Source organism: Syngnathus acus, chromosome 11, assembly GCF_901709675.1.
Source record: "Syngnathus acus chromosome 11, fSynAcu1.2, whole genome shotgun sequence".
NCBI classification, from domain to species: Eukaryota; Metazoa; Chordata; class Actinopteri; order Syngnathiformes; family Syngnathidae; genus Syngnathus; species Syngnathus acus.
Window position 1 is genome coordinate 4692428 of NC_051096.1, and position 26158 is coordinate 4718585.

The following is a 26158-nucleotide window of genomic DNA, read 5'->3' on the forward strand; positions in this document are numbered from 1 at the left end:
CCTTTCAGATGAGTGGGCGGAGTGATGAGATCTGGTCAGAAGCCCCCTCACCTTGGTGAGCAGATCGCTTCCACAGTGGGATAGTCTGATACCTCACTGTCCCCTGGGGGGAATTGGGAGGGGGGCGGGGGGGGGGGGGGTGTAGCTTTCCAGACTGGCAGCCTTCAGCCGCCCACTGAGAAGGAAAAGAGAGAGGAATCAAGGTCGGGTGGGTGAGGGGCTTTTCTTTGTGCCGCACCTGGCGATGCTGAGATGGATGGGGAGGATGGTGGGCAAAGGCAGTGTTAATAATGAAGGGCTGGTGTGAGGAGGATGAAAAAAAAGATGAAAAAAAGAATAGCAAGAAGGTGAGAACACGCAGGGGGTTAAAGTGAGAAGATATGTGGAGAGGGGGGAGGTCGTGAGGAAGTTGCGAAAGAAGACCACCACCCTTCATCTGCAAACACTAGTCATTTTGATGTGAATCATTTATTATTGAAATGGAATATATTATGCAAGGAGGCAGGCCTTTTATAGTTTTTGGATGACATTAGTCATAAAGTAGTACGGCAAAATTATCAAGTTGTATTCTAAACGTTTATACGGAGATGGCATTCTTCTCCATCTCGAGGCCTGACCAATACACTGAAATGGCGGGGTGACCTCACATTGCGAACTGTGCAAGCTCACTTAATGGGCTTATCTAACATAAAACACCACCGGGAGGAAAAGCAGGCTGATGGAGCCACTTTACGTGTGTGCGCGGTCTGTCGTCGCAAGGGCGAGCCTGCTTCGGCTGCTCTGATCAATAATGCAGCCACCGGGGGGGGAGATGGGGGTGTCGAGAATGGTCTTTGATGACTCACAGGGATACGCTGAGCGAAGGGATGGAAAAGGAGGGCGAGATCAAACGAGAGAGCCCAGCAGACAGACGAGAGTCTCTTGTGTCACACATGCACACTAAAAAGACAGAGAGCAGGAAAATTACATGAAAAATGATGAAAAAAATAAAAATGATAGTAGTCTACCTCAAAAAGTGTTAAGGCTACCTGAATTTTGTAAGCTTCATCCATATATTTTTATTTTATTTCTCTTGTGGGACACATGCACACCAAAAAGACAGAGAGCAGGAAAATTATATGAATAATGATGAAAAAAACAAAAAATAAAAATTATAGGAGTCTACCTCAAAAAGTGTTAAGGCTACCTGAATTTTGTAAGCTTCGTCCATATTTTATTTTTATTTTTATTTCTCTTGTGGGACACATGCACACCAAAAAGACTGATAGCAGGAAAATTACATGAATAATGGTGGGAAAAAAATTAAAATAAATGAAGTTAAAAATTATAGCAGTCTACCTCAAAATATGTTAAGGCTACCTGAATTTTGTAAGCTTCGTCCATATATATTTTTATTTTTATTTATTATTCATGTATTTTGACAGTTACTTCAATGATATCCCATTGCCTGTCATTTGACATTCAAGTCGCATGGCTGGCAGCCAAAAGTGATTTACACGCACGTTGCACACGCCTCTATCCAATTGCGGCCATGTTGGAAGCGGAAAAAACACTTGTGAGTCACGCTCCTCCATTCGCTGCTTGCCGTTCAGACTGACCCAGATTCACCGTCTCAAGTAACAGCAAAGGATGCTTGACCCATCTAAAAAACAAAAACTCTCTTGATCGGTACTGAACAAGCATCAGAAAAACTAACTCCTTGTCGTTCTCACACCTTCTGCAGGGTTGACTTCCTCTGAGGGTTTAACCAGCCAGTCGTGAGATTAGCTCTGGCAGCATTATTACGTGTTCTCACCGGCCCTGACGGTCAGGAGTCAGCGGTAAGCCGTAGCGTTATGGCGACACCTCATTAGCCCCCCTCCCTCCCTCACTGTCGTCATAGCAACGGCCGAGAGCTTATCTGGATGCTGAGAAAATTGCACCTAAGAGGTGAACCCCGGGGTGAAGCTTGTACGTGACATATGGTGTCCCTGGTGAGGTAGCGACATGCCCCAAAAAAAAAAAGAGGTTCAACTCATACGAGAAGAAAAACAAATTGCCAGAGTGGATGTAATCCCATTTTATAAATGTGTTTGTTATCGTGCTAAGCTATCACTCACTGCAGCCATGTAACGTAATTAAATCTTTATTAGGTAACAATGTTTGATCTGACTAACTTGGTTCCTATAGATTTGTACCATTGGCTCGGCAGTCCGGAATTTCTTCACCTCTCTCGGAGAACATGTCGAATCAAACACAATGCGATTTTCTTCCAATTAAATGTCATCGGAAAGGAAGCGGCGGCGGGAACATCTTAAATTGTCGAATCCAACATTGCAGGACATAGAAGCCGTTGGCAGATGTGATTTGTTGGTACACTCTCACTTGATTTCCGCTGAGGCTTGACCCATGCTCGGAAATAAACTCGAGGCCGTTTCCAGTCCCAGGTCATGAAATATTTACCCTGTATCAAATGAATTATATATATGTGGAATTGAGTCCTTGGATGATTCGGCATCCAAACCAAAAAGTACACGTCATTAATTTCCATTTGATTGTATTTCAGAAACGACAAATTAAATCAGGTTTAATGAATAGAGTGATGTTCCGTATCTAAATGTGCAAGGTTATGACTCATCGAAATCTCTGCTCATCTTCAAGATGCAAGCTGGATTTTTTTTTTTTTTTCCCCCGAAGTTTGTTTTTTGCTCAAGGTGACAAACAACTTCAGTTGAGAACGCACGCACATTTTTATTCCCTTTTACTTAATCAGTGGCGGAAATATTTGATAGCTCGATAGATGGACGGACATTCAGATCCGACACCCCCTGGAGTGCAGTGTCGACAAAATTGCCGACATAGCGGCGAGGAGCAGTGCTATGGTAATAATATGCTAATTAGGAGTAAAACGGGCTTGACAGCGAACGCGCGTTTGGCTGCATAATGCCTCAGGAGTCGAACTGTTTGATCTGATGTATGCTAATTTAAGATATGTGTCGCATGATAATTTGATAGTGTTAGGCAAGTTCTCAAATGCTCTCCCCCTCCCCTCCTGACAACGACATCTTCACCTTTCTTTTTTTTTTTTGCATACCTCAGCACTGTTGATGGTTGTGTGAGTGTCTGGATGGAGCTATTAATATACAGAGTAGTAGACAAAAGTATTGGGACACAGAAGTCACCTCAAACTGATTTTCTCGCTAGACTAATTAAGAAGAAGTTCTAAGAAGAGACGTGAGGATGTAATCTTAAAATAACCATGCTGTAGCACACCGTGTCTCTGCTTAGTTACCCCAAATAGCCGAGTCACCAAATAGCTGTCCTCGGAGACGGGTCATCGGAAAATATCCTAGTTTTTCCCTAAAATGGACCGTCGCCATTGAATTGTACAAAAACCCCGCTTAAACCGATCAGACCCTTTTAATGCCTCTCGATAAAGTGAATTGGATTACAAGATGGCAGTAAACCCTCAACACTCCATTGATGATTTTTGTGACGAGAAAAAGAAGCTTAGCTCCATTCAGTGTGTGTGTGTGTGATAGTCTATTTAAGCCCCTTATTAGGTCTATTTCTGCCTACTGTAGCGCACAGGTACTTACATAAGCTTAGGATATGTGTGTGTGTGTTCGAAAGATCTCACTCGGTGACTCAGAGATGACACGAGTAACATACGTCACACCGCCACTAAATCCGGATGATGTGTTCATGATAGTATGGTGACGTAGATTGTCCAGATGGCATGTGAACTGAAAATCGGAGAAACATTACAGCGGGCATGTGTGTGCACGCACACCAATCAACACTTAATGGACCCCCAATGTCACATGACCTGGGGGCTTTATTGCACCACCATATTATATGTATACCATCTCTTCCCCAACGGGCTAATTCTTTTCCGCTTCCATTATGAAGCTAAATCCCAGTGGTGCCTTGTGGCAGTGAGTCATTGCAAATGGAATTGGGATTTTTACGCCAACTCGCCAGCACTGAAGTGGCTCATGGACCCAGAGAGTCCAGTCAGCACCTCCCCGAGTGAAACAAAACAGGGAGTCCATTATTTTTATTATCCATTTTTGTGTTTGTGTGGAGAATTCGGAAGCCGAGAGGGAGTCGGGGCTTCACTCCTGAGCGCTGATTTGTAGTTTCGACATCGGATGCAAGCAACGAATGCGGTCCTTTTATTTGGTTTCACATCTACCAAAAAAAATGAATCACCAAAAAAATTCAGGTTTCCAAATTTATCAATCAATCGTATAGAGGCCAATTTTCTCGAGCGTAAACTCACAACACTAATCCATCTTCATCCCGTCTTGTTCCCATCAGGTAAAGGAAGGGAGGGTGACCTCCGTTTCTAAATATAGACGCCGTCCGACCCTTTGGCAAGTCTTTACGTAGACGCCTCGGCTGTAATGGCCTCACTTCGTCATAGCAACACATGTTCTCCACTTGTATCGAGCTCTTTTCAAGGGGCTAATGATTTCAGATCCCCTGAGAATATTCCAGCAAAAGAGAAAAACTTCATTTAAAGAGGCCTCTTTGATTATATGGTGCCAGTCAGCAGCTAACAGATTAGCTTTGGGGTGAGAAGAAAAAACAAAATAAACTCCCTTGCTACACTGCTGTTTTAGCGTTTCATTGTGTGAAGACATGCAGAGAAAGAAAAATGGGTTATTGGGAGAATCAATGAGGGGAGGGAGGAGGAAGGGATTGGGCAAAAAAAATGCTAAACTGTTATCTTTTGGAAAAAGGATTAGGCCATAGTTTCGACACTAGAGACTTACAACAGTGTGTATTGTTTTTATGTCTGACTTTGACTTTCACTAAATGTCCTCAGTGGTACGTTTCCTGTTCTTACAGGCTGAACGTTAGAATTATTTTAGCAAAAGATGCGCTTCCAGCTGTAACCCGGTTTTAAAGTCCATTTGTGACGTGGTGTTACGTAACTTTTAAGCCGGTGTTGTCACTACCGACGGCTAAGCTGCTCAACTCGGTTTGCATTTCATCGTCATTTCTAGGGATGACTTTGTTTATTCTCAATCAGATCTCAACCGGAATAAATGGAGGAATAATTGTTGATATTGATATTTAAGAACAGACGGCAAAGCATCCAAGCACACAGAGGAGCACTTGAGCCATTATGACATCTCATTTGAATATTTCATATCGAGTCAGTCCTTCCATTGCTGCCGTAACATCATCCGCCGCTCGAGAAAGACTTTCTACAAGATTTTGGTTTTTTCCGAGTCCCATTTTTGAGGCAATTGATGCGGAAGAACATTTGTGAGGTCACCGACATGACAGAAGTTCTTCCACACCAAGTTCATTCAGGCATGACTTCTCAACACAAAAATTTAAAAGTGGGACTACTTTGAAGATTTTTAAGTGCACGTCAACACCACCGCAATAATGAAAAGAAAAATTAAATCGATACCAAAACAGAGCCCGATGATTCCTATTCACATCAGAGTGTTGTCTACGCATTTTAATACAAATACGATTGTCTTCTCTGTATTCTCTCCTAGGGAATAAATCATCCGACGTGCACGGCCGATTTAAATGTCATCGGATCGGCGGTAAAGTCACAAAGGCCTCCTCCGAGTCGCCGGGTAAGCTTTGGGCAAACACACTGAAGTTGTGATCTTTTTTCAATCTAGTGTGAGCAGCACATTAGGGAGGAGGGTGACGGAAAAAAAAGAGGGAGGGGGAGGGCCGGCCTGGCATTTATGGCTTGACCTCGCCGAGGGTGTTTTGGTGGGGTGCTGGAGTTTTATGGAGCGTGTGTGTCCGTTGGGAGAAGATGTCTTGGGTGACAATGGGGGGTTGGAGGTCGCAGCTGACTATAGGTTAAAATATTCAAGAAACAAATTAACGGTCCATTTGACCACGCGGGCCATAAAAGCCTTATTCAGATCTGGCCCACCACAAACATTTTCTGCATTGAAAATTCCATAATGTTCCCATCACCCCGAGTGCAATCATGTATTGCACTTTTTTTCAAAACGCCCGAGGCACTATCACAGCCTCTGGCAAACCCCAATATTACAATGACCATCGACTGTGAGAAGATCCACTGAAGGCCTTCCCACATTTTCAATCGAATCACTCATTTAGAACCCCAACTAGTAAGAGCGGAATGCGGATAATTGCCTTCTTGGTTGGACTAATTTGCAAAAGAGGTTTCAACTTGACAGTGAGATGACATCAGTGGCCGGGCTTTGTTGTAAATGTCACAGTCAGGGCTCCCGATTTGACTGTGTGTAAAATGGCACGGCATGAGGCAAACGAGATGCAGACTTAATTAAACCAAAGGGAAATTATGAGAACTCCCCTCGCTCCTCGCTCTCATCCTTTATTCATTTGCGTCCGCCTCGGCTTTTCGCATTGTTTGTTTTTCCTCTGCAAATTAGGCTGGCTGCAGATGCATTTAATAAACGTTGAACGCTTTTGTATGCACGCTCGATAAAAGCATGACAAACTATTGTTTTCCTTCTATTAAGGCCCATCTGCGGGGCTTTTTAAGCAGCGTAATTCGATCGTCGTTGTTGACGGGTCCTTAGCGGGGGCAGGTGCGAGTAACATCAGGCGGCAGACATCATCGCTCTGATTTATGGTTTTCATTTAGCGCCTTTATCATCCTATTATCGGAACCCTCACGCACGCAATCTGTTCTCCCGCCCGGCGTGTTGATCGCTAACGTTGGGTCAGTGAGCGGCTGCAACAAAACGTGACGCATGAAGGCCCCATGTGTGCGTTTTTGGTCATTATAGATGAGTGCAAACAGATGGATTCAGCGTGAATGTTGGATTTTTCACGGTGACGTGCGTAAAGCCAAAATAGTTCTCACTAGAGTGCTGACAATGAATTGTTGACAATCACTTCCTGATTTGCATAAGATGACAAATAATGAGTTGAGCGTGACGCTTTTGATTGGGGAGCAGTAAACGGTTCTGTCACGACTCGAATAATTCTTCCAACAAAAGTGATGAGTTGACCTCTATTTGTTTTAGTCCTTTTTTTTACAGATAATCCAATTCATCCACGGTTTAATCAATGTGATGCCACATAGTGTATTTTGGGATTCACTGTAGCTTTGAATATTTCTCCATCTCAACAAACCTACGCGGCCCATAGAATTGTCTAGGGTGGAGAGAAAGAGTGCGTGACGTAGGGGGGGGAAAAAAGAGGTATTGTTGCCATGGGGACAAATGCAACAGAAGGAAGATGGGGGTCCGGGTCCGCCTCCTGACCTGCACAGAGGAGTTGAATGACAGTCACGGAGCTGAGGCGAGACAGGCGCTGGTCACAATGCGAGGAGAAGGGGGAGATGGGCGACCCTAACCCGTGCAAACAAATTGCCTCGGCTTCAGCGGCTACTCACTGCTTAGCATTAGCATCCAAAAGACATTGAACATCAAAGGTGGCTTGCACTGCTTTTGTGTGCCTGTCGCAATCTATGGGGGACTGGTGGAGATTTTATATGCTATCCTGAATGCACCAAGCCACTATCAAAATATGCTCTTTAAAATTCCAATTAAATTATTAAATATAAAAAAATGCAAAAATAATTGTATTGTACATAAAAATTTAATTTTAAGACAGCTGAGCCATACTAGGGCAGCGGATATGAAATAAATTATCAAAGCGTTTTCCATATTGGTGGCCATTATCTGTACGCATTTTTATTAGAAGGCTCCAAAACGGAAATCCTGTATCGCGCATTGTTGTCATAAAAGACAAGGCTGCAAAGAAAAGCCTCTCAAGCCTGTGAAATCTGATCATCATGCTCATATTTTTCCAACACTTTGTAGATTTGGTACACTCCGTCCGCTGGCAAGGCAGCTCACTAATATACAGTATTAGAACAGAATGCTACTTTACACATCAAATGAATACTTACAAAACCTTTAATACAAACAGGATAGAAATCAAGCGCAGACATGTTGCTGGGCAGGTCCAAAAAAAAAAAAAATCCCGCATTCAGAATTATCACAGCCTGAGCAACAATTTTATGTACAAGTGTTGTTACTATATGTTTTATGAATTATTACAAAAAGATATAAATAAGTACCACCACTTAAGAAAAGAGCTTATGTACAATATGGAGTTTGAATTTGACCCTGCTGCCAATATAGTGTCCATGCAATAAAACGAACATTTGTCCAGCCAACGCACTCCATTTAAATGAACTTTCAATGTTGGCACAGTCTGGTTGCGATCGCAGATTCTCGTTCTTGATCCGAGGTTTAAAATTGTACTGTTATTGTCACAGGTTGACTAGTCTGAGGTGACAGTGTAGGAGTCACTAGGATGGAGCATCATCACCATGTATTGCCTTATATTTCGACATCTCCTCCGGGAAGACTTTGCCGAGCTCAGAGATGAGAAGACTCTTGAATTTCTGTAACAGAAGAAACCTGTAAATCAGTTTTGTGTCATGGTGATAGGCTTACTGTATGACTTCTTACCGTCAAGGTGTCAATTTTTCCTTTAACTTGCTCGTTTCGGGCCAAGGCTCTCTCCAAACACTCCTTTGTGTACAGCTGTGGGTTTCGACCCTGGTCGATATATCTGAAAAATATCACACAGGCAAAATACATAATAATAATACATAGTACATGATGGTAAGGTCAACAACGTCGTATACTTACTCAAAGACTTCCAGTGGTACGTTGATCTCATGCAGTTGTTGACGGCACTTCTCAATATCTTGCAATCCCGTTATCATTAAATTTCTGTTAAAAGAAAATGAAGTTATTGTCCGTCGATGTTTACAACGCGTCGATTTAAACATGACTCACAATTTTTGGTTGAGTCCCGCTTGACTGCTCGACTGGAAGTCGCTGACAATAATTCCAAGCTGCCGAATATTCTCGACAAACTTCTCAAGATGCTCTTCGAGGTTTTCATTTTTCTCCGCCATTTAAATGTTAATATGAGAAATGGCTTAAAACGATGTACCTTAAACCAAGCGCACTTCTCTTGCTAGCCAGATATGCTCGCGCAGCTAAAGTGCATTTTACTTTACGGCAGTTTTGCAGCCAATCGCTGCTGGGCTCTGGTGTGTTGCCGTAGTGACAACCAATGAAGGGGTGTCGGTTTCTGTATCACAATGTCGTGCTGCTGAACGGAAAAATACCGTATATCTGCATTATTCATATTTAAACAAAACGCTGCAATGCTTCCTGATAGTATTAATTGAATGTATTAATGAAAATGTCCATAAAACATCTCAACATCTTTATCAGAAAACAAGGCGTCATCGCGTAATTCACTTTTCAATCTACGGCGTAAAATTAAAAAAGCAATTATAATTTATTTTGTGTGAGAAAATTACTTATTCTCATAGTAAATAAATACGAGATTAGATAAAATAGGTGGGTAAAAACGAATTAATAGTGCCTGTCAATCCTTAAATGAACAGGAAACGTTACCACCGCTTTCGCAATAAAAGCATTGTCGTCATCACGATGCGAAGTGTCACGACTCACGAATAATGCAATATGATTGATTTGAAGACGAGTGACGACTGTGCTGATTGAAATATTAAAATGTCCTGTTTTGTCCTGTAAATATTGTGAATGTGTCATTATCCAACATTACCTGTATGGAATCAAATGCCTTATCCAACATTACCTGTATGGAATCAAATGCCACATTTTCAATAACACGTAATGCCTATTTTGACATGGTTTATGGCATCATTTGAATTTGCACAGTGCACACACTCAAACGAACAATTCGTGCGTGACGAGCTTTACTTTGAAAGGCGTCTTTACTGCGCGTATGTGGGCTGAGCGTTGAAGTTGGTCTGCTTGCGCGTCATCCCCTGCATTACGAGAGCTGCGGCAGCTGCACGCACATATATACATACACAAGTACACTTAACACGCACAAAGACACGCACTATTATAAGCGCTTTCCTGCAGCTCACCGTCGTGGCAGCTCTCGTGGATCATCGGGACTCGTCTTTTTTACGCATCCAAGTTGGCTATTTGCAGAAGATCCTGTGGATTTTACGCATTTGGGTAAGCACGTTTATGGTTTGCTATTAATTGTGTTTATGAGTGTTTATGTCGTGCAGGTGTTAGATTTTTGACCTCATCTATCGTGATGTCATAGGCGTTTTGTTGTCTTTTTATTCATTTAATTCAACACATTTTGATGTCATGACGTGCAGCGTTTGTCATTTGTATCATCGTCCGTTCGTACTGCGGCTACAATGTTAATGGGGCGGGGGAGGGATGGGGTTGAATCCTGGAGAAAAGAAAACTGCTTAGGAGGTTGTCTTGAAGAGATTAAGATGCTATTTATTTGTTTCTCGATTTCTATCTTTAGTCACGCAGTTCTGTGATGATGCACTGAGAGGAAAAGTGCAGAATCGTGGGCTGTGATCACCCCTGAAGGCTGCAGTGAAGGGTGAGATCTGTGAGAGGTGCAAGCAAGGTGAACTCCACAGTGAACATCCGCGTGGGGGAAAGGGTGCAATCTCGACCCTCTGCAGGGGGGGGGGGGATCGGTGGAGAAATCCCAACCAGATCTATAAACTAAATTATGGCCACTCTACTGCGGAAAATCGGTCTGATCCGCCTGCACGACCGGGACACAGAAGACCCCAAGCACCACCAGGGCTCATTAAAGGGCACCAAAGGCAACCAGAAAAATAACAAAAACTGTCAGACTGCCAACGAAACTAACATCCTCAGCACCCCGGAGATTAAGGCGAGGAAGCTGGACCAGCACGCCAAGGACAAGGAGAAGCCAGGCAAGGATGCCAAGGAGAAACAACAACAGCAGCAGCAGCAACAGCAAACAGGGGGAGGCGGGAATAAAAGCACCGGAGCCTCCTCTGTCCCTCCGCTCGCCCCTCACCGGCATCACTGCACCCAAGTGAGGACGCGCAGGCTGATGAAGGAGCTGCAGGAGATCCGGAGGTTAGGGGACAACTTCATCACAGTGGAGCTGGTGGAGGACAACCTGTTCGACTGGAACGTCAAGCTGCACCAGGTGGACAAGGACTCGGCGCTGTGGCTGGACATGAAGGAGACCAGCACCGAGTTCATCTTGCTCAACGTCACCTTCCCCGACAACTTCCCCTTCTCGCCGCCCTTCATGCGGGTACTGACGCCCCGCTTGGAGAACGGCTACGTGTTGGACGGCGGTGCCATTTGCATGGAGCTGTTGACCCCTCGCGGATGGTCCAGCGCCTACACGGTGGAGGCGGTCATGAGGCAGTTTGCGGCCAGCCTCGTAAAAGGACAGGTGAGATGAGAATACACAAATTAATCTTAAAGTCACCACTATATCTATATTTTTTATGTCGAGGGAAAAAAAAAATGGATCCAAGTTTGAGGTATGCTTTTCAATATAACATAATATTAATCATCTGACAAAATGAATGAACTGGGAGAAAAGAAATGAGGGTGCGGGATGGTTAGTGCATCTTCCTCATATTTATGAGATTCTGGGTTTGAAATTTGACACAACCTTCCCGTGTGAATTTTGCACGCTTTCCCCACTTGCTTTTCTCTCGACCCAAATGAGGACAAGCCGTAAAGAAGATAAATGGATGTTTCTTTACGGCACCCGTTTCACGCCACGCCACGCTCCCCCCCCCCCTCCCTTTCTCAAAGCTCTCTGCGGTCTCTGTTTGATTGCCTTTCATCAGTCAGCATCCTCTGGCAACAGAGACCCGCATACCAAGTGGGAGTCACGCAGGCTCACGATATGTGTCCTTTTTTTTTCCCCCCTTAGCGGCGCGCAATCCCAACGTACTAATAATTAGACCGCCCGGGGATGGAAAAGCAGGCAGCACGGATGCCACGATTGCAGACCTGTGTGATTTCGATCAACTCCATTATGTAATCCCGTCAGATCCTGCCCCCCCTCGGTGTTTTGCAGCATCCAATGGAAATGGCTGCATCCTCAAATGCACTCAGCGTTATAACCAGGAGAGCTTTTGTGGAAAAATAACTTTGCTCTTCGTCAACAAGGCTTAGCAGGATGATGGAAATAGTCCTCCATGTGACCCTGTCATTTTGTGCTTTTTGTTGAATCTACTCAAGATGAGCTTGATTATTTGTGCGCACGGCATCCCAGTTGGCAGATTGACGACTGCGCTGCAGTGTCTCCTTGTATCTAATGGAAACAGTATTGATTAATGTGGATGTACAGAACACACACGTGTGTGTGTCTTCCACAGACGGTGTTTGCAGGTCGTGCATTGTCCCAGATCATCTCCGACGCGCTCGAGGCCATGTTAATCCGAAATACACACGATGTGTTTTTCCTTTCTTGGTTGGCGGCCTTTTTGTAATCAACATTTTGATGTTGATCATGAAGGAGCGCTATTTTTAGGGAGAGCAAGTGGTGAGATGAAAGTCAACAATGAGACACGCACATGACACACAAGCGCTGTGCGTATACACTAAGTAGGTCATCGCTTTGAGTCTTTCGCTTCCTTTTGTCTTGCAGTGCTGTTGTTAGAAGACGTACATAAAATAGTTTTTGTGGTTTTCTGGAAAACAAAAAGCAGAGCTAAATATTTACAGATTATGAACAGAATGACTTGTGACATCTGATTTTATAAAGCCACAATTGCAGTTGTGCATTTAATGGGCGTGGCCTAATAGGTGACGTCATCAGCCTGGAGTCAGTCAACCAGGCAACTGCTGATAACTCAAAACGCGTTGACGTTAATTGAATATAAACGTTCTTGTTTTTGGAATGTGGGAGGAAGACACATGGAGATCCCAGAAAGCACAGGGAGAACATGCAAATTCCACAAAAGCCGGAGTCAAATCGACTTTTTTTTTTTTATTCGCAAATCCTGGTCCCAGTCAAGCATGATGACATCATCAGTGTTAGTTTGATGAAGCGTCCCATTAATGCTAACTGTAGCGTGTAAGAGCTTTCAAGTGTGACATGAATACAAAATTTCATTTCTGGCACTGACGGCTTAGCACAAGATTTTAATGCTAACATTTTGTTAAGCATGATTTTATCCTCTAATGACCCGACTATCAGTTCCGGATGTGATGCCGGCCACTATTGATCAGGTGTTTGTTCATCCTGACCTGAGCTCAGGCCCGCGTTACGCAACAAGCTACCTCCAGTCCCCTAGGGCCGATTCCTAACATGCAAGGGAGGCTCGCCGTGCCTGTCCTGTTCCGACCATTGACCGATTCCCATTCATATAATTAGCCAGCCGCCACTCTGTGCAAATCCCTCCCCACAAGCGAGCACTTTGCCCAAATTGATAAACACTGACAAGGCCTCGGGCGCTCGCTCATTAAACTCTTTCCCTATTTTGACTTTCCATCTATCTAACACTGCAACACAATTTTTTTTTTTTGCTCATCCTTGTCTGAGCGCACGAAGCGGCTAATTAATGCTCGATTTACGTGTTTCACGCTCGGGGTCACGGACTTTTATGTAAGGTCGACACTCTTATTACACGCTTGCAAATAAGAAACAAATGGCAGAGTAGAGGCCTCGTTAAAAAAAAACTTGTTCAATGAAAGTGAGGTTATGTTCCTTGCCAGCGCATCGCCATGGCAGCAAAGCCTTGAACAATAGGCGGCAATAATGAGGCACGTCGGCGAGGCGACAGGCACCATTTTGAGGTGTCACGAGCAACCTTGTGTGATGTGGAAGATATGCATGCATGATCACATCACATGATGCCGCTGCCACCAGAACCGAACCACAATGTCTGCAACATTACGACATTGTGGATCCTCTCACATGTCATCGGTTGATTGATTTCACAATCACTTGCAAAATAGGAAGACATGGTTGCTCATCCCATGTCTTTATGAACTGCTACCATGTTCTAACCATTCATGCATTCATAAAGTAACACCATAACGGCTCATTCATTTCTAATGTAAATCACGCTACAATAAAGAGGATTAAGGCACAGACGGCACTCGTATAATAATATTAGCCCAGTATTTATATCTGAGCTGCAGTGCAGCATTCAGAAAGACCGGCCATGGAAACATTGTTTCATTAGTTTGAGCAGAAAGCCGCCAGCCAATAAAGTGGCGCAGTGTTATAAAACAAAGTGAGAGGTAGCAAAGCCGTAGATCATATGAGGCGCATGCCGCGTGACTAGTGGGCAGATTTATACCGCCCGTGCGGTCTCGCTTACACGATGTGATAATGCCGTTTTTATTCAGTCAATAATCCAGAAATGCAATATTAATCAGAATGCCGTGTAGCTTAATGCTACCACATAATGCAAAATGCCATAGACAGGCTAACAAATAGTGTCAAGGTGTTATTTAGATTTTTTTATTTACTTAATGCAGTAGTTTTTATTTATTTACTTAGATTCTAAGGATTATTTTCTTTCATTATTCTTCTTTTTACAGGTGATTTAGAAATGATAACATTTTTTTATCATTTTTTTCTCTTGCAGGGACGTATATGTCGGAAAGCCGGCAAGTCCAAGAAGGCCTTCAGCCGTAAAGAGGCCGAAGCCACCTTCAAGTCGTTGGTGAAGACCCACGAGAAGTACGGCTGGGTGTCTCCGCCCGTGTCGGACGGCTGAGATCCGACCCCTGACCTCCACGCGCAAAATGACACCATGCTATGTCAACAATCTGTCACACTCACCTTTTGCTGTAGCTTTCTTTATGTATGTGTGTGTGCGTGTGTAAATCGGGGGGGGGGGGTTCGTTTTTAATATGCAGACAAGTCACCACTATCATCATCACCACTTCTCCAGGGAATTTGTTTTCCCCATTTTGGGAAAGGCCTGAGAGGGAGGTGTGTGCGCGTTTGAGAATGCATTTCTTGCTTTTCCGCATTTATTTTTTTTTCTTGCCTCATGACCGTGTAGGATCTGCAGACTCAACTCGGTTGCACTTTTCTCACCCCTCCCCACGCCCAACCCCTCCCTCTTCCTTTCGACATTCCTCTCCGGTCGTCTGCGTGTGTCTGTGGGCTCATTTGCATAGAAATGAAGCCGTTAATGTTTAATAGACGGGCAGCGTGCCCACTCCTTCGCTCCTTTCTTTCCCTTTTTCTGTCGACTGCGCGGTCGCCCACACTTAGATGCAAGATGAAGATTGTAATGTACATGAAGCATCATCACCTCCCTCCCAGCTCTCTCGCTCGCCCACTGTCTTTCTCTTTGTCTCTCGTGGCTAAATTTAGCACTCACTGTTGCGTAGATGGATATTGATTTCTAATGGAAAAGAAAAAAAAGTCACATGTTGCATTATGCAGAGACTTTGTATGATACATGGAATGATAGTCAATCGTTTCGTGAGCAAGGAGATATTTTGTGTGTTTGATGTGTGAAAGGGACGCACCCCTTTAAAACAAAACTGAACTGTGAATGACTCTAAGACCTGAATCGTTACTGTTTTTAAGGGATTTTTTTTTTTTTGCGTGTGTGTACGATTGGTGTAAAAACAACCAAAGTCCAGCAGGAAATCCGCTGTGCTATGAACACACCTACTGTACCTGCACAGCTTGAAATACAGACAAGGTGGGCTTGCCATTTCAATGAATGTACGCTCCAGAGCACCACATGATTGCCCGGAGAGACACATTCGGGATATTAGAGTGGGGGGCAAGCCGAGAGACACAGCGGGGGTCGCTTCTTCGGAAATGTCAGTGAGTTGCAAAATGGCCGAAACCTGCGTTGACAACTTAATAAAAACATGGAGTTGGTGTCCCAATACTTTTGTCCACGCCACGCGTTACGATGCCACTCAGGCAGGCGTCTGCGACGCGTCGAGCTCGGCTTCTGCGATGTGCCAGTTAAATGTCAGAAGCGAAGCTGCTAATTGGGCTGACATTTCCGCCAAGCGTCATTAGAGAGACGTGAGGTTGAGAAGCAAAAGATGGAGGATGTCAAAATCTCCCGCTCGGCTCTCTCCTCCGCCCGCTGGCATTTGGGTCCATGTTGCGTGACCCCGCTGTGTTTGTTTTAGGAAAAGAAGGGCAGACAGAGGATGCGAGTGTTTGTTTTATGCTTCATTACAAATGAAATGACCAAGTGGGGTCCATGTAACAAGTTTCATTTTCAGGGTTGATTGTATAGTCCTCTCTTGACTCGCCAGTGCAGAAATACTGTAAATTGACTTCATATTGTACCACAAAATATCTCTTAGCTGAGTGTTTGCTGGTTTCAAGCCAATCATTTTGTGGATCTCTAGAATTAGACTTGTAGTTAGCAGACACTAACTGAGCTGGTTATGTTGTATTATATTTGCATGTCAACTGTGATTGGTAGCTACCTACTGTATATTTTTCTTTTTTTTTTTTCAAGAAAACTGAGAAAAACTGCAGAGATAAACAAAAAATGCAAACTGCTTAAACTGCTTCTCTTGTCTTTTTTTTTTGTTTTGTTTTTTGAAGGGTGAAGAGGAATTTCTGTCCCGTACGTGCTTTTCTTTTTACGTGTCCTCAAATGTCATATTGTCTTATATGAATGTGTTTTAATTTATTTGTGGTTTGCCAAAAATGAACATTTGAAGCATGATGCAGGTATTGTCACAAAAAAATAATAATGGAAGAGGGGGAGAAAAAACAAATCTTACCAAGGATATTTGGAGGATTGAAAGACAAAGTTGCAAAGCCTCAACACCTTAAAGGGACTTTAAATAATCCCGCCCCAAAAAAAAAAAAAATCTTGACACCACCATTCTGTTCATCCTCTTAAAACTTAAATGTGGGTAAAACTTTCCCCAGTCAACGGCAGATGTGCACATCTGACCCGAGATCAGCTACTCTGGACAATTTCATTCTCCTGATTGTTTGGTCCAAAAAAGTGGGAAAAGGCTCGTTTGCGAGACCAAACAAGAATGTGCAATAAAATACACAGCATATTCAAAATGATTGCGTTTTGTCTTTCTCTTTTTAAATCTGCTGCTGAACATTGTGAAATCCCATTTCAGGCTGCAGTGTCCTACTTTCAACCAAAAACCTTTGAATTGTTTATGTTCTATTCCAGCCCTTGACATGACATTTGATAATTTCCCCATGTTGCATATCCCAAAGGGTTATTTGTGTTATTTTTTGCAAAGGTTTACAAAACGACTCCGATTCTGTCCATGTCAGCACATGCTCAGCAGGTTACAAATTTGTCAGAACCATTTGACACACATGCACGTCTTCACACACACCCTCGTCATTACAAATGAATCCTAATTAATAGATCCCCTTCGAGCGCTCTTGTTTTTCTGTTGCTGATGCTCCCCGCTGCTCATTAGTGCAGGAGAACCTGAGCAGCATATGGAATCCATACTATGGATCTGCCTCGGTGAGCAAATTATTGACGAGGTCATGTTGAAAATTCGGCGCGGACACCGGAGCGTGTAAAAGCTGCACAATATTCTCATGAGTCAATACAGTAATCTTATGCATCGAAGAAAAACATTCAATTCTAGCATAATATTCCAGTCAGTTAAGGTCAGGCGAGATGAGACGTGTTTGTGAGCTTGTTGTTTGTAAAATGGTTCTCCAAAAAAAAGTTTATTGCCACTCTGAATTGATATAAAACAGAGAATTATGATGCATTGAGTATTTCAAACAAGCACATAGCCTTAAATGCGACTAGCTTAATGCTATAGTGTAATGGGAAACTCCATAGACAGGCTAATCCTTGAAGCAACAGATATTTGAACACAAATTATGGAGCAGCACATGTAGACAGACAGATGTGGGACCCTCCCTCTGTATTATACTGCCCCCAAGTGGACAAGGCAGGTGCTCGAGAAGGCGTAGCAAATTAAAACGTAACATTTTATGTAATAATATTGAAGAGCACTCATAAAAAAATGTCGATTTATGCAACAGCTCATGGGATTCAACAGTTCCGGTTATTTGACAGAATGTCAGTCCAAGAGCAAAAATAGGAAGTGACATTGACATAAGGTCCTAAAGCTTAAAGATTATAGGATTGGCCCATCTCCATGTGAGTCATATTGCTGTCATTATATAAGATGTGATTTGCGTGTGTCCTCTTTCTGCTCCCAAACACACAGAAGGCGATTTGGGAAGCACAAGGCTGCGAGACGCTCACATCGACACACGCGTTCCATTTTTCTGATCAGCTTTAGGTCTGATTTGCAATAACGACCCACCTCACCCTGCGTCGTATATCAAACAGTCAGTAGGCTTGGAGGCAGATGTGATTTTGTTCTTTACGGCGGCATGCATAATTCAGCCGGGGATCCACTTACGTGGAAATGTTCAATCATGAATGTGTTTTCCCTGCCTTAGTTGCACATGTATTGGAACAAGACAAACATGGCGTGTGCGGATAACAAATGTCCTCCTTTTTTGTAGTGGACTGTAAATTGCCCGTACTGGTACGCCGCAATTATCTAAATTAGACGAGTGGACAACACTGAGCCTCTCCTGCCATTCATGTGAGTGTGTCAACCAACGCCAGTTAGCTCTTATGTAAGCTCTGGCAGCGGGATGGAGGCAACAGTCAGTTTTGGCAAGTCAGTCGCTCCGCCTTCCCCCTGCTTCAGCATCGAGGCCATTCTTAGCAGACTAAAGCTCACTATAAATATTTTATATGGCACAGTGCATGTGGGAAAATTTATTTTTAGCAATTGCCTGCTTTCCTTGCACTTTGAAAAATGGTTTGTTTTATCATATCTGCTTCTAGCAGGCTTGGCTATGAGATTTTCTTGAACATCCTGGAATTAAGAAGGGAAAAAAAACACAAAGATGTCTGTCAATTGAGATTGGGTGATTTAGCCTGAACGTGTTAAATCATGATTTGTCTTCTTTCTGGTTTATTTTGTTCCAGGTTGCAAGTGGACCAATAACCGGCCCCCTGCAGAGTGCCCTCCATCTCACCTTGATCAATCCACGAAATGGCCGTGATTGCGGGAGATACAACAGCACATTAAGTTGATTTATCGAGGCAATCTCTGGTAAGAGCCATCCCGCACACACGATTGTACATTTCGTCTCCTTTAAAGATTCAATAGGGAGAAAGTGTAACGGAGCAACAAATGCTATGGCAACAACATAGCCGGATGTCGACTTTCACGCCACCGCTGGCTCCTCCTCTCTTTGCCCTCCTTTCCTCGTCTCCTTCCTGACTGCCGTCCGTGCTGACTGCTAATGAGGAGCGATGCTTGTGAGAATTGAGAGTCAGGCATGCAGAGTTGCTTTGCTGGGGACGGGGGGGGTAAGAGTTAGCATTTTTCGGTGGGGTGGTGGGGCAAGATAAGGCCCGGGAAGCGGAGAGAGAGGGGAAAACAAAAAGCCAGGGATGTTCTTCAGCTTCTCTTCTCTTGCTCTGTCTGTTACTAGGCAACACCTGCAGGCATGCACTAAATGAAGCCTTGTGTCCGCCACTCGCCCCCCCCCCCACACACACACAACCACCCACCTACCTCCTTGCCAACTCTCACTGCTCATCAAGCCTAATCCATCTCTTCTTCCTTTGCTTGTTGTCCCTCACCCATCCAAGAGACCCAAAACGACCCCCCCCCCCCTCCTGCTCCTCATTCCACCAGTCAATTTCTAAGTGCACAGTCAGCCTTAACGAGGCAAGACTTCTCAAGTTAAACATTCAAAAATGATAATAGGTTTCTAATCCAAAACTTTAAATTTGTTATAATTAAAAAAAAAAAATTCAAGTATTGTCCCGCTTTGAATAACTCAACACGAGGATTTTCTAAAGTAGGTCCTTACTGCACACATACAATATTATTCTCTAAGTGTGTTTGGAAGACTGTACACACACGTGATAAATGTAAAGAGCACTGAAGTGCGCCTCTCCAGGTCGCACGGTCGGGCGTCAATTTGTTCATCTCTTCTATTGTGTAACGCACTCGAGATGAACGTGGCTCAGAGATGTCAAACCCGGAGAGTGTGTCGCAGGAAGTGGATGAGGATTAAAGGGTGTAAAAGCTGCAGCGTCACCGGATCAAATGCTGAGATGAAGGCCGAGACGTGTGTTTATACGCACAGTCTTTGACATTGTCTAATTTTTGTAAAGGATGAGAACAGGCTTTGCACAATTATCAGATAAAGCCAGCAGGCATAGCCAGAGATTTAGAAAAGGCCTTTGCGGTGTGTGGTGATTGGTTTAATCCACGCACAAGATTTTCCAGCCACTATGTGTGTGTGTGTGTTTGGGTGAATCCGCCTGGCTCAGTCAGTGTGGCGTTGCGTAACTGCTGGATTATATAATCCCAAACATAAACGCATGTGGACGAATGGGCATGGAGCATGCAAGTGTCTCACATCAGCGGGGTGAGGAGGAGGAGGAAGAGGGATGAAGAAGGGACAAACATGCATTAGCGCCACTTCGTGCTACTTCAAGTGCACTTCATGACAAGTATTGGTGATGTCATGGCTTTTATTCCGCTGCAGTGTTCTCGTGGAGAAGCATGAAAGATTTAAGAGTTGCATAGAAATGCAAGTTTTATTTAAAAATAAATCCTATAGGTTAACATGGTCCAGCGATACGGAACGAATATTTGTGAATGATTAAAACACACTGACACTGTCTAAATGTTCATTCCGATTCAGGTTTCTCATCCCACACGTTTTCCTGACATCAAATCGTCTTTTCATTTCCCTGAGGCTTCTATCATTTTGCAAAAGTGCTTCTCTACATAAGGTGAAGAAAATGTTTTTAATCTCCTTATTCATCCTCCCGAATTTCATTTTTGCTTCACAAAATTCCAGATTTGTGCAGGATGCTGCAAGGTGTGGGTGTCTATCTTCTCTGAGGTGAGTCCTTGTTGTCATAACAGCCGTTGCCATGGTAACCCCACCAGGCAATAATGTCTCGACCATCCACCGACAAAACACTGTACTCCGTTGTCTTAAATACATTTGAGACTTTTGAATATCTTTAATGTATGACCCTGAAGCATTCAGTCACATTTTTAATCTTTTTTTTTCCTCCACCCACATGCGCAAATATAAGTTAAATATCATCCCTCCATCTTGTTGCGCTTATCTTGTTCATGATCCCATCTGTCCAAAATATGAAACCAACAATCTTTCACACCTTTATTCAGCTCAGTTTCCGCTCATACAGGTGTACCAAATGAGATAAGACTTAATATAAAACTCTTTAAAAATGCAAAACAGAAAACAGGTTTACGCCACTCGGCAGGTGGACTAAAGCAGACTGTGTTATTAAATCACAAAAAAAGTCCTCTTCATTGGGGATCCCAAAAAAATAATTACAGCCAAGCTGTCTTCCATCTGTAACAACATTTTCGTGAATAATAAGCTCCTCCTTCCTCCTCTTCTTCCAATTTCAGACACAAGTCTCTTTATTATTGCCATCTTTTTTGGCTTCTGATGATCCGTTCTCACTCCCGTTCTCCAAATGCAGCTCCTTCTGGTCGGCCATCGCCTCTTCCCCGCCCTCCTCCTCCTTCTCTTTGGCCTCCTCGTCTGTTGGCTTCCGGCCGGCCCCCTGCTTGTCCCGGAAGACCTCCACGCCCAGCATGCGTAGGTAGTGGTACCTCTCGTTGCGGGGGACGAAGGCCCGGATGGACGTCTTTCCTCTCCAGCCGCACAGTTGGATGGGACACTGAGGCTCTGCTGGCTTACTGGCAAACGAAAGGTAGAACACACAGAAATCAGCTGTCGCAAAAAAAAAAAAAACAGCTTTCCAAAACACACCGGAGAACACTTACTTGGGATTAGGAATGTACTTCAACACAATACTGCCCATAGCTTTAAAAAAAGAAAATAATATAGATTAAAAATTAAGACAAAAAATGATCTACTGTAGGCTGAAACATTTTTTTTAACGCACCTATTTTTTGGGCTTGAGTGCGGGCATCATCTTCTAATCTGCTTAGGAAGGGGTTTTCCTGAGTCAGCAACACCTTGATGTCTTCCACACTCACTGAGACAATTCTGGAGCGAATATACGGCTGCAAGGTGTAGATACCCTGTGGAGAACGGGAGGGGTGACTTCGAAAATCCAATACTCTCCCCATGTAATTGAATTACGTTCTTCCAAGACAAAGTGAAAGATATTTAATCATTAATCACCTCTTGGGCCAGTCTAAAGGCACAACCAAACTCTTCCCCGTCGCTGTTGCGAGACCACACTTTCACACCTGTATTTATCACCTAGAAGGGAGTGTTGGACAGATATATTAAAAAAAAAAAGGTCTTTGCAGTGGGCTACTATTTTTACCATCAGTAGTACACTTCCTGAATCATAATCAGGGATTCCATAATTAATGAGGATTATATTTAGTAGGCACCTTCATGCGCTCGCTGTTGTTGAGCATGACGTTGCGCAACTCTTTGGACACCATGTACAAGTGTCTCTTCTTGCCCTCGTGCGTTCTGGTCAGCACGTTCATCTTGGGGAAGTTTGGAGACAAGTTGTAGAAGGATCTAGAGCAAATTCAACGAGATGTTAATTTTGACTTGCGATATTTTTGATGGAATTTAAAAAAAAAAAAAAAAACTCACTGCATGCTGGTGAAGACGGGGTCTTCTTCATTGAGGAACACAAAGGGATCTTCCTTGTATCCAGATAGCTTCAACTTTTTGGAGGGTGGAGGTCTAAGGAATGAAAGGAGTGTGAAATCTAGTCTGTTCTTTCTTTCTTCAAGCAGTGTGACTCACGCGCAGACGCCATCTTGTTTATCACTGGAACAAGCTCCTTTGGGTGCTCCCTCCTGGGCCTCCTCCACGTCTGCTTTGCTCTCAGCGCCGCCTTCCTGCATCTGCTCCCCTTCGGGGAGACTGGGAGACTCTGCAGGAGCCACCAGAGAGCTTTGCGTTTGGGCTTCGGAGCCAGACGGGGCCTCTTTTCTCAGCTGGAAATGAGCAGGACAAGTCGAGGTAAGTGTAATTCGTTACCAGCTGTGAGGAGGAGAACTGAACAGGTGAACAGTGCCGTTCTTGATTTTCTCTCTTCTGGTGACAGATCATCTGTGAAATGACAAAATACCTTGGGATATCTCTTGTTCCAAGGCATTGGGGCTTTCTTCATAAGCACAGCCACAAAGAACCCTCCCGTGTTCTGGTGATGCGGCAGAATCCTCATACTGAGGAGAAAGACTGTCTTAAAATGTGACATTTCAATTTCAATTCATTTGTTTTCCCACACTGCAGAAGTCATTATGTCACTAAATGCAGACAAGCGTATCATTATTTGAGTATTTATTCTGGTGATATTGCTAAAGTAATGTGCCGTGGCGCAAATAAAACCTGGTAAACACTGATATAGAGCTAAATTGAGATTTTCCCCCCAAGCATTTAATAAAGCAAAGTATGTGCCAACAGTGCCCCCTGCAGGCCAGAACCTACCATCTCTCCAGATGCATGCCAGCCAGCTTTTCTGCATCTGTTGGTGGAAACATGGTGGGCCTGATTTGAGTGTGGCGACTGGTGGGAACCTCCGACCAGTCGGCGTACCACTTGCCCTCTTTAGTCATCAGCTGGGGAGATAGGGCAATTATTTTCAGCACATTATCCGACCATTTGGCATTGTAGCGATTAAAATAAGATCTTCATACCTTCCAGGAAGTCACGCCGGGCATCCACTTCAAGCCGGGCATGTCGGAAGAGCAGTCGACCAGCTCCAATGCTCCTTATGGGACAAGCGAGTGTAAGTAAACTGAAGGTCACACACACACACATGATGAGTGACATCAGGAGCTGCACTTGCGCCCCACCCCCCCACACCAAACACCGCTTAATACCTTCGCTTTTCTCCAGGAGTGCCGCTATGACAGCTTCATCCTCGATGGGGTTGAGGGAACAGGTGGAGTAGACCATCCTGCCACCCACGGCCAGCTGTTCGACGCCACGCACAGCGATACGCATCTGGAGACTTGTGAGGGGAAACCAACTTTTACAATTAGCGCCGCAAGAGCACTCGCCATAGCCATTAAAAAGCGATTTGATTAACCACAACAACAAAAAACTGTTTGATTACTTAAGAGGGCGCCTAAACCCATAATCGCTGCCTCCGCTCACCCATGAAGGTGCAGGCTGTTGCTAGTCGTCCACTTCTTCCACACATCTATGTTCTTCCTCAGGGTGCCGTCCCCGCTGCGTGAAAACAGAGCAACTGTCTTGATAAACGGCCAACTGCTCTATTCCCTTCCATATGAGGACAAAAAGATGCCCGTTTCTTCAGACCTGCAGGGCACGTCGCACAAGACGCGGTCATAGAAGAGGATGTCCTTCTTTCCGTCCGCGCCTTGGATCTGCAGCATGGGGATGCAGGAGGCGTCATGGTTGACCACCATGATGCAGGGGCTATTGAGACGCTTGGCCTGATGCACCAGCAGGTAGCAGCGCTTGTTGTCCACGTCGTTGGCGATGACGAAGCCCTCTGGAACGTATCGATACAGTCACGCCTTGACTTGTGAGTTTAATTCGTTACGTGAGCACGCAAAACACTTGTATTGGTTTGTACCTGGAAAGGGCACGTCCATGTCAGAATGAAGCATTTCAATCAGCTGAGCTGTCTTTGAGCCAGGAGCTGCACACAGGTCCAAAATCTACACAAAAATATACATGTGTCTTTATTGTACGGTTCTGCGGGTGCATCTCAATGAATCTTAGCACCTTGTGATGGGACTCAATCTTCAGGAGAAGCGGCGGGATCATGCTGACGGCTTCCTGACGGCTAATGTTGCCCTGCAAAAGGTAAAGAAAAGAATTTAGAGTCTTTAAAAGCACTGTTCGTTTTTCTCTTTGCTCAAACTCACCGACTCTGTCTCACTGACAAGAAACTGATGGAACTTCTCCAGCAGGGGAGACTTTCTAATAATCTTACGACTCATGTTGGTGTGCCAGGCTTGCTCGTCGGGATACCTGGAAAAGTGGGCGGAGTGAGCATTTCGTGTGACGATGCTTGTTGCAACCATCTCAGGATGAAGATTACCAGCTAAGAGGCTGCGGAGCCTCGATCTTCTGACCGTCAATCTCCAAATCCTGAATTTCCTTGAAGTACTTTTCCTTCAGGCAGTGAAGAATTTCTTTGGCGTGGCTGGAACCAGAGAGGGACAGACGTCGATGCAATCCCAAAAAGTGGGAGATCCCTGTATGTTGTAGCCATCTTACCTTTTATATCCAGTGATGCGTATGGTGGCTGGAAGCGGTTCTCTCATGGCATCCATAAACTGTTCAAACTCTCCTTCTGGAATTAAACCTTGTTCCTTGTAGTAGTGCTCAAACAGCTTGTTTTCCTTAACAATGTCAGCATAACCAGCACCCCAGCCCTGAAAAACAGAGTTTTCCACATTTTTGTTTTCTTTCTGGTTTGGAATAAAGAGCGTCGAATCATTTGAATGAACGACATTTAGCCTGTGGTAATAAAGCAATCAAAATGAGCTTTGTAGTGCACTGTTAGCAACTACAGTTGTTTGTATGCTCCAGTATAAACAACACAGCAGCTTATTAAAAAGGCTGGAGATTGTAACTCGAGTTTTCCGAGTTTTTCTTCCAAGATTTATAGCAGAAGAGTGACTCTTACAGCGTTGTCTCTGTGGTCTCTGCCAGTAGGTTGATTTTTCTGTCTCTGTCTGCTTCTTTTCCCCATTTTGGAGAAGATTGCAATTCTTGAGCAAAGTATACGAAGCAGCGTGGTTAGCGCAAACAACTCAAAGTGGTGTACAACTTCGGTAAGAAGAGTGAAATTGCAATATTATGCTTTTAACCGCAGAGACGCATTGAGATATTAAAGACCTGGAGCGTGTGTAGTTTCTGGTACATGTGAATCAGGACCCCTCTTAGCTAGCGACAAAATATGCCTAAACGAAATACTTTTGGAAATCAATGCATTTATGTCCGTGTGGGTGCAAGAACAAGGTTTCTGTTTTTTGTATTTATTCAACAGAAGTTGCTTACTACGAGACAGAAAACAAGGACCTAAACTGTGGCGTACCGGAGAATGATAAGTGTGTATCCTATGATTTGTTCATTTTAATTGTAATTTTTAAAATAAACTTGGTTTGATGCGTTTTAAAGATTTGGTTATTATATGCTTGTATGAACGGTCCGGAGAAACAACAGAAAATATTAAGGAATTACTGTCAGGCAGCTCCGCAGGCGACCTGTTATAGTACGTCAAAATCGCTGCCACATTGGATGTGGCAAAGTCACCGATCCTTCCATTTTTGCCACATCCACTATGGCGGCGTTTTCAATGTATTTTTGGGCGCTCTAAGCGGTATTGCTGTATGTGCGT

General features: G+C 44.0%; 3 protein-coding genes and 2 long non-coding RNA genes across 5 annotated transcripts in view; 3 read left to right on the forward strand and 2 right to left on the reverse strand.

Annotated features, from left to right (window-relative positions):
* LOC119130862 overlaps positions 1 to 20742 on the forward strand; it is a 163233-nt gene extending 142491 nt beyond the window's left edge. Inside the window, exons 11-14 of the long non-coding RNA XR_005099542.1 lie at positions 5502 to 5585; positions 18761 to 18887; positions 20500 to 20590; positions 20659 to 20742. This is a non-coding gene — a long non-coding RNA (uncharacterized LOC119130862). The remainder of the gene's footprint in view (positions 1 to 5501; positions 5586 to 18760; positions 18888 to 20499; positions 20591 to 20658) is intronic.
* med10 (mediator complex subunit 10) lies at positions 7866 to 9016 on the reverse strand. The gene is made up of 4 exons (XM_037264828.1): positions 8778 to 9016; positions 8628 to 8711; positions 8445 to 8547; positions 7866 to 8377 (listed from the first exon to the last, which is right to left on the reverse strand). The coding sequence occupies exons 1-4, from the start codon at positions 8897 to 8899 to the stop codon at positions 8282 to 8284; spliced, it is 405 nt and encodes a 134-aa protein (XP_037120723.1). The 5' UTR covers positions 8900 to 9016; the 3' UTR covers positions 7866 to 8281.
* ube2ql1 (ubiquitin-conjugating enzyme E2Q family-like 1) lies at positions 9680 to 16833 on the forward strand. Its single transcript, XM_037264819.1, has 3 exons — positions 9680 to 10004; positions 10315 to 11238; positions 14402 to 16833. The coding sequence occupies exons 2-3, from the start codon at positions 10531 to 10533 to the stop codon at positions 14531 to 14533; spliced, it is 840 nt and encodes a 279-aa protein (XP_037120714.1). The 5' UTR covers positions 9680 to 10004; positions 10315 to 10530; the 3' UTR covers positions 14534 to 16833.
* A 232-nt stretch (positions 20743 to 20974) lies between the features above and the next one.
* Positions 20975 to 25703, reverse strand: nsun2 (NOP2/Sun RNA methyltransferase 2). Its single transcript, XM_037264778.1, has 19 exons — positions 25445 to 25703; positions 25033 to 25190; positions 24854 to 24958; positions 24678 to 24783; positions 24535 to 24606; positions 24383 to 24467; positions 24103 to 24298; positions 23938 to 24012; positions 23661 to 23791; positions 23475 to 23548; positions 23266 to 23396; positions 22907 to 23003; positions 22579 to 22772; positions 22423 to 22515; positions 22209 to 22344; positions 21991 to 22071; positions 21749 to 21887; positions 21627 to 21666; positions 20975 to 21539 (listed from the first exon to the last, which is right to left on the reverse strand). The coding sequence occupies exons 1-19, from the start codon at positions 25508 to 25510 to the stop codon at positions 21242 to 21244; spliced, it is 2277 nt and encodes a 758-aa protein (XP_037120673.1). The 5' UTR covers positions 25511 to 25703; the 3' UTR covers positions 20975 to 21241.
* On the forward strand, positions 23392 to 24473 carry LOC119130863. The gene is made up of 2 exons (XR_005099543.1): positions 23392 to 23566; positions 23677 to 24473. It is a non-coding gene; the product is annotated as an uncharacterized LOC119130863 (long non-coding RNA).
* Positions 25704 to 26158: the final 455 nt, after the last annotated feature.

Bases quoted from the DNA above. Each gene is read 5' to 3' on its own strand.
- med10 (XM_037264828.1), bottom strand. From the start codon at position 8,899: ATGGCGGAGAAAAATGAAAACCTCGAAGAGCATCTTGAGAAGTTTGTC. The intron at 8,712-8,777 runs GTGAGTCATGTT...TTCTTTTAACAG, and splicing joins GCGGGACTCAACCAAAAATT to AAATTTAATGATAACGGGAT. The intron at 8,378-8,444 runs GTAAGAAGTCAT...CTTCTGTTACAG, and splicing joins GAAAAATTGACACCTTGACG to AAATTCAAGAGTCTTCTCAT.
- ube2ql1 (XM_037264819.1), top strand. From the start codon at position 10,531: ATGGCCACTCTACTGCGGAAAATCGGTCTGATCCGCCTGCACGACCGG. The intron at 11,239-14,401 runs GTGAGATGAGAA...TTTCTCTTGCAG, and splicing joins CCAGCCTCGTAAAAGGACAG to GGACGTATATGTCGGAAAGC.
- nsun2 (XM_037264778.1), bottom strand. From the start codon at position 25,510: ATGGGGAAAAGAAGCAGACAGAGACAGAAAAATCAACCTACTGGCAGA. The intron at 24,959-25,032 runs GTAAGATGGCTA...CTCTGGTTCCAG, and splicing joins CGCATCACTGGATATAAAAG to CCACGCCAAAGAAATTCTTC. The intron at 22,345-22,422 runs GTGAGTTTTTTT...AATTTGCTCTAG, and splicing joins CCCGTCTTCACCAGCATGCA to ATCCTTCTACAACTTGTCTC.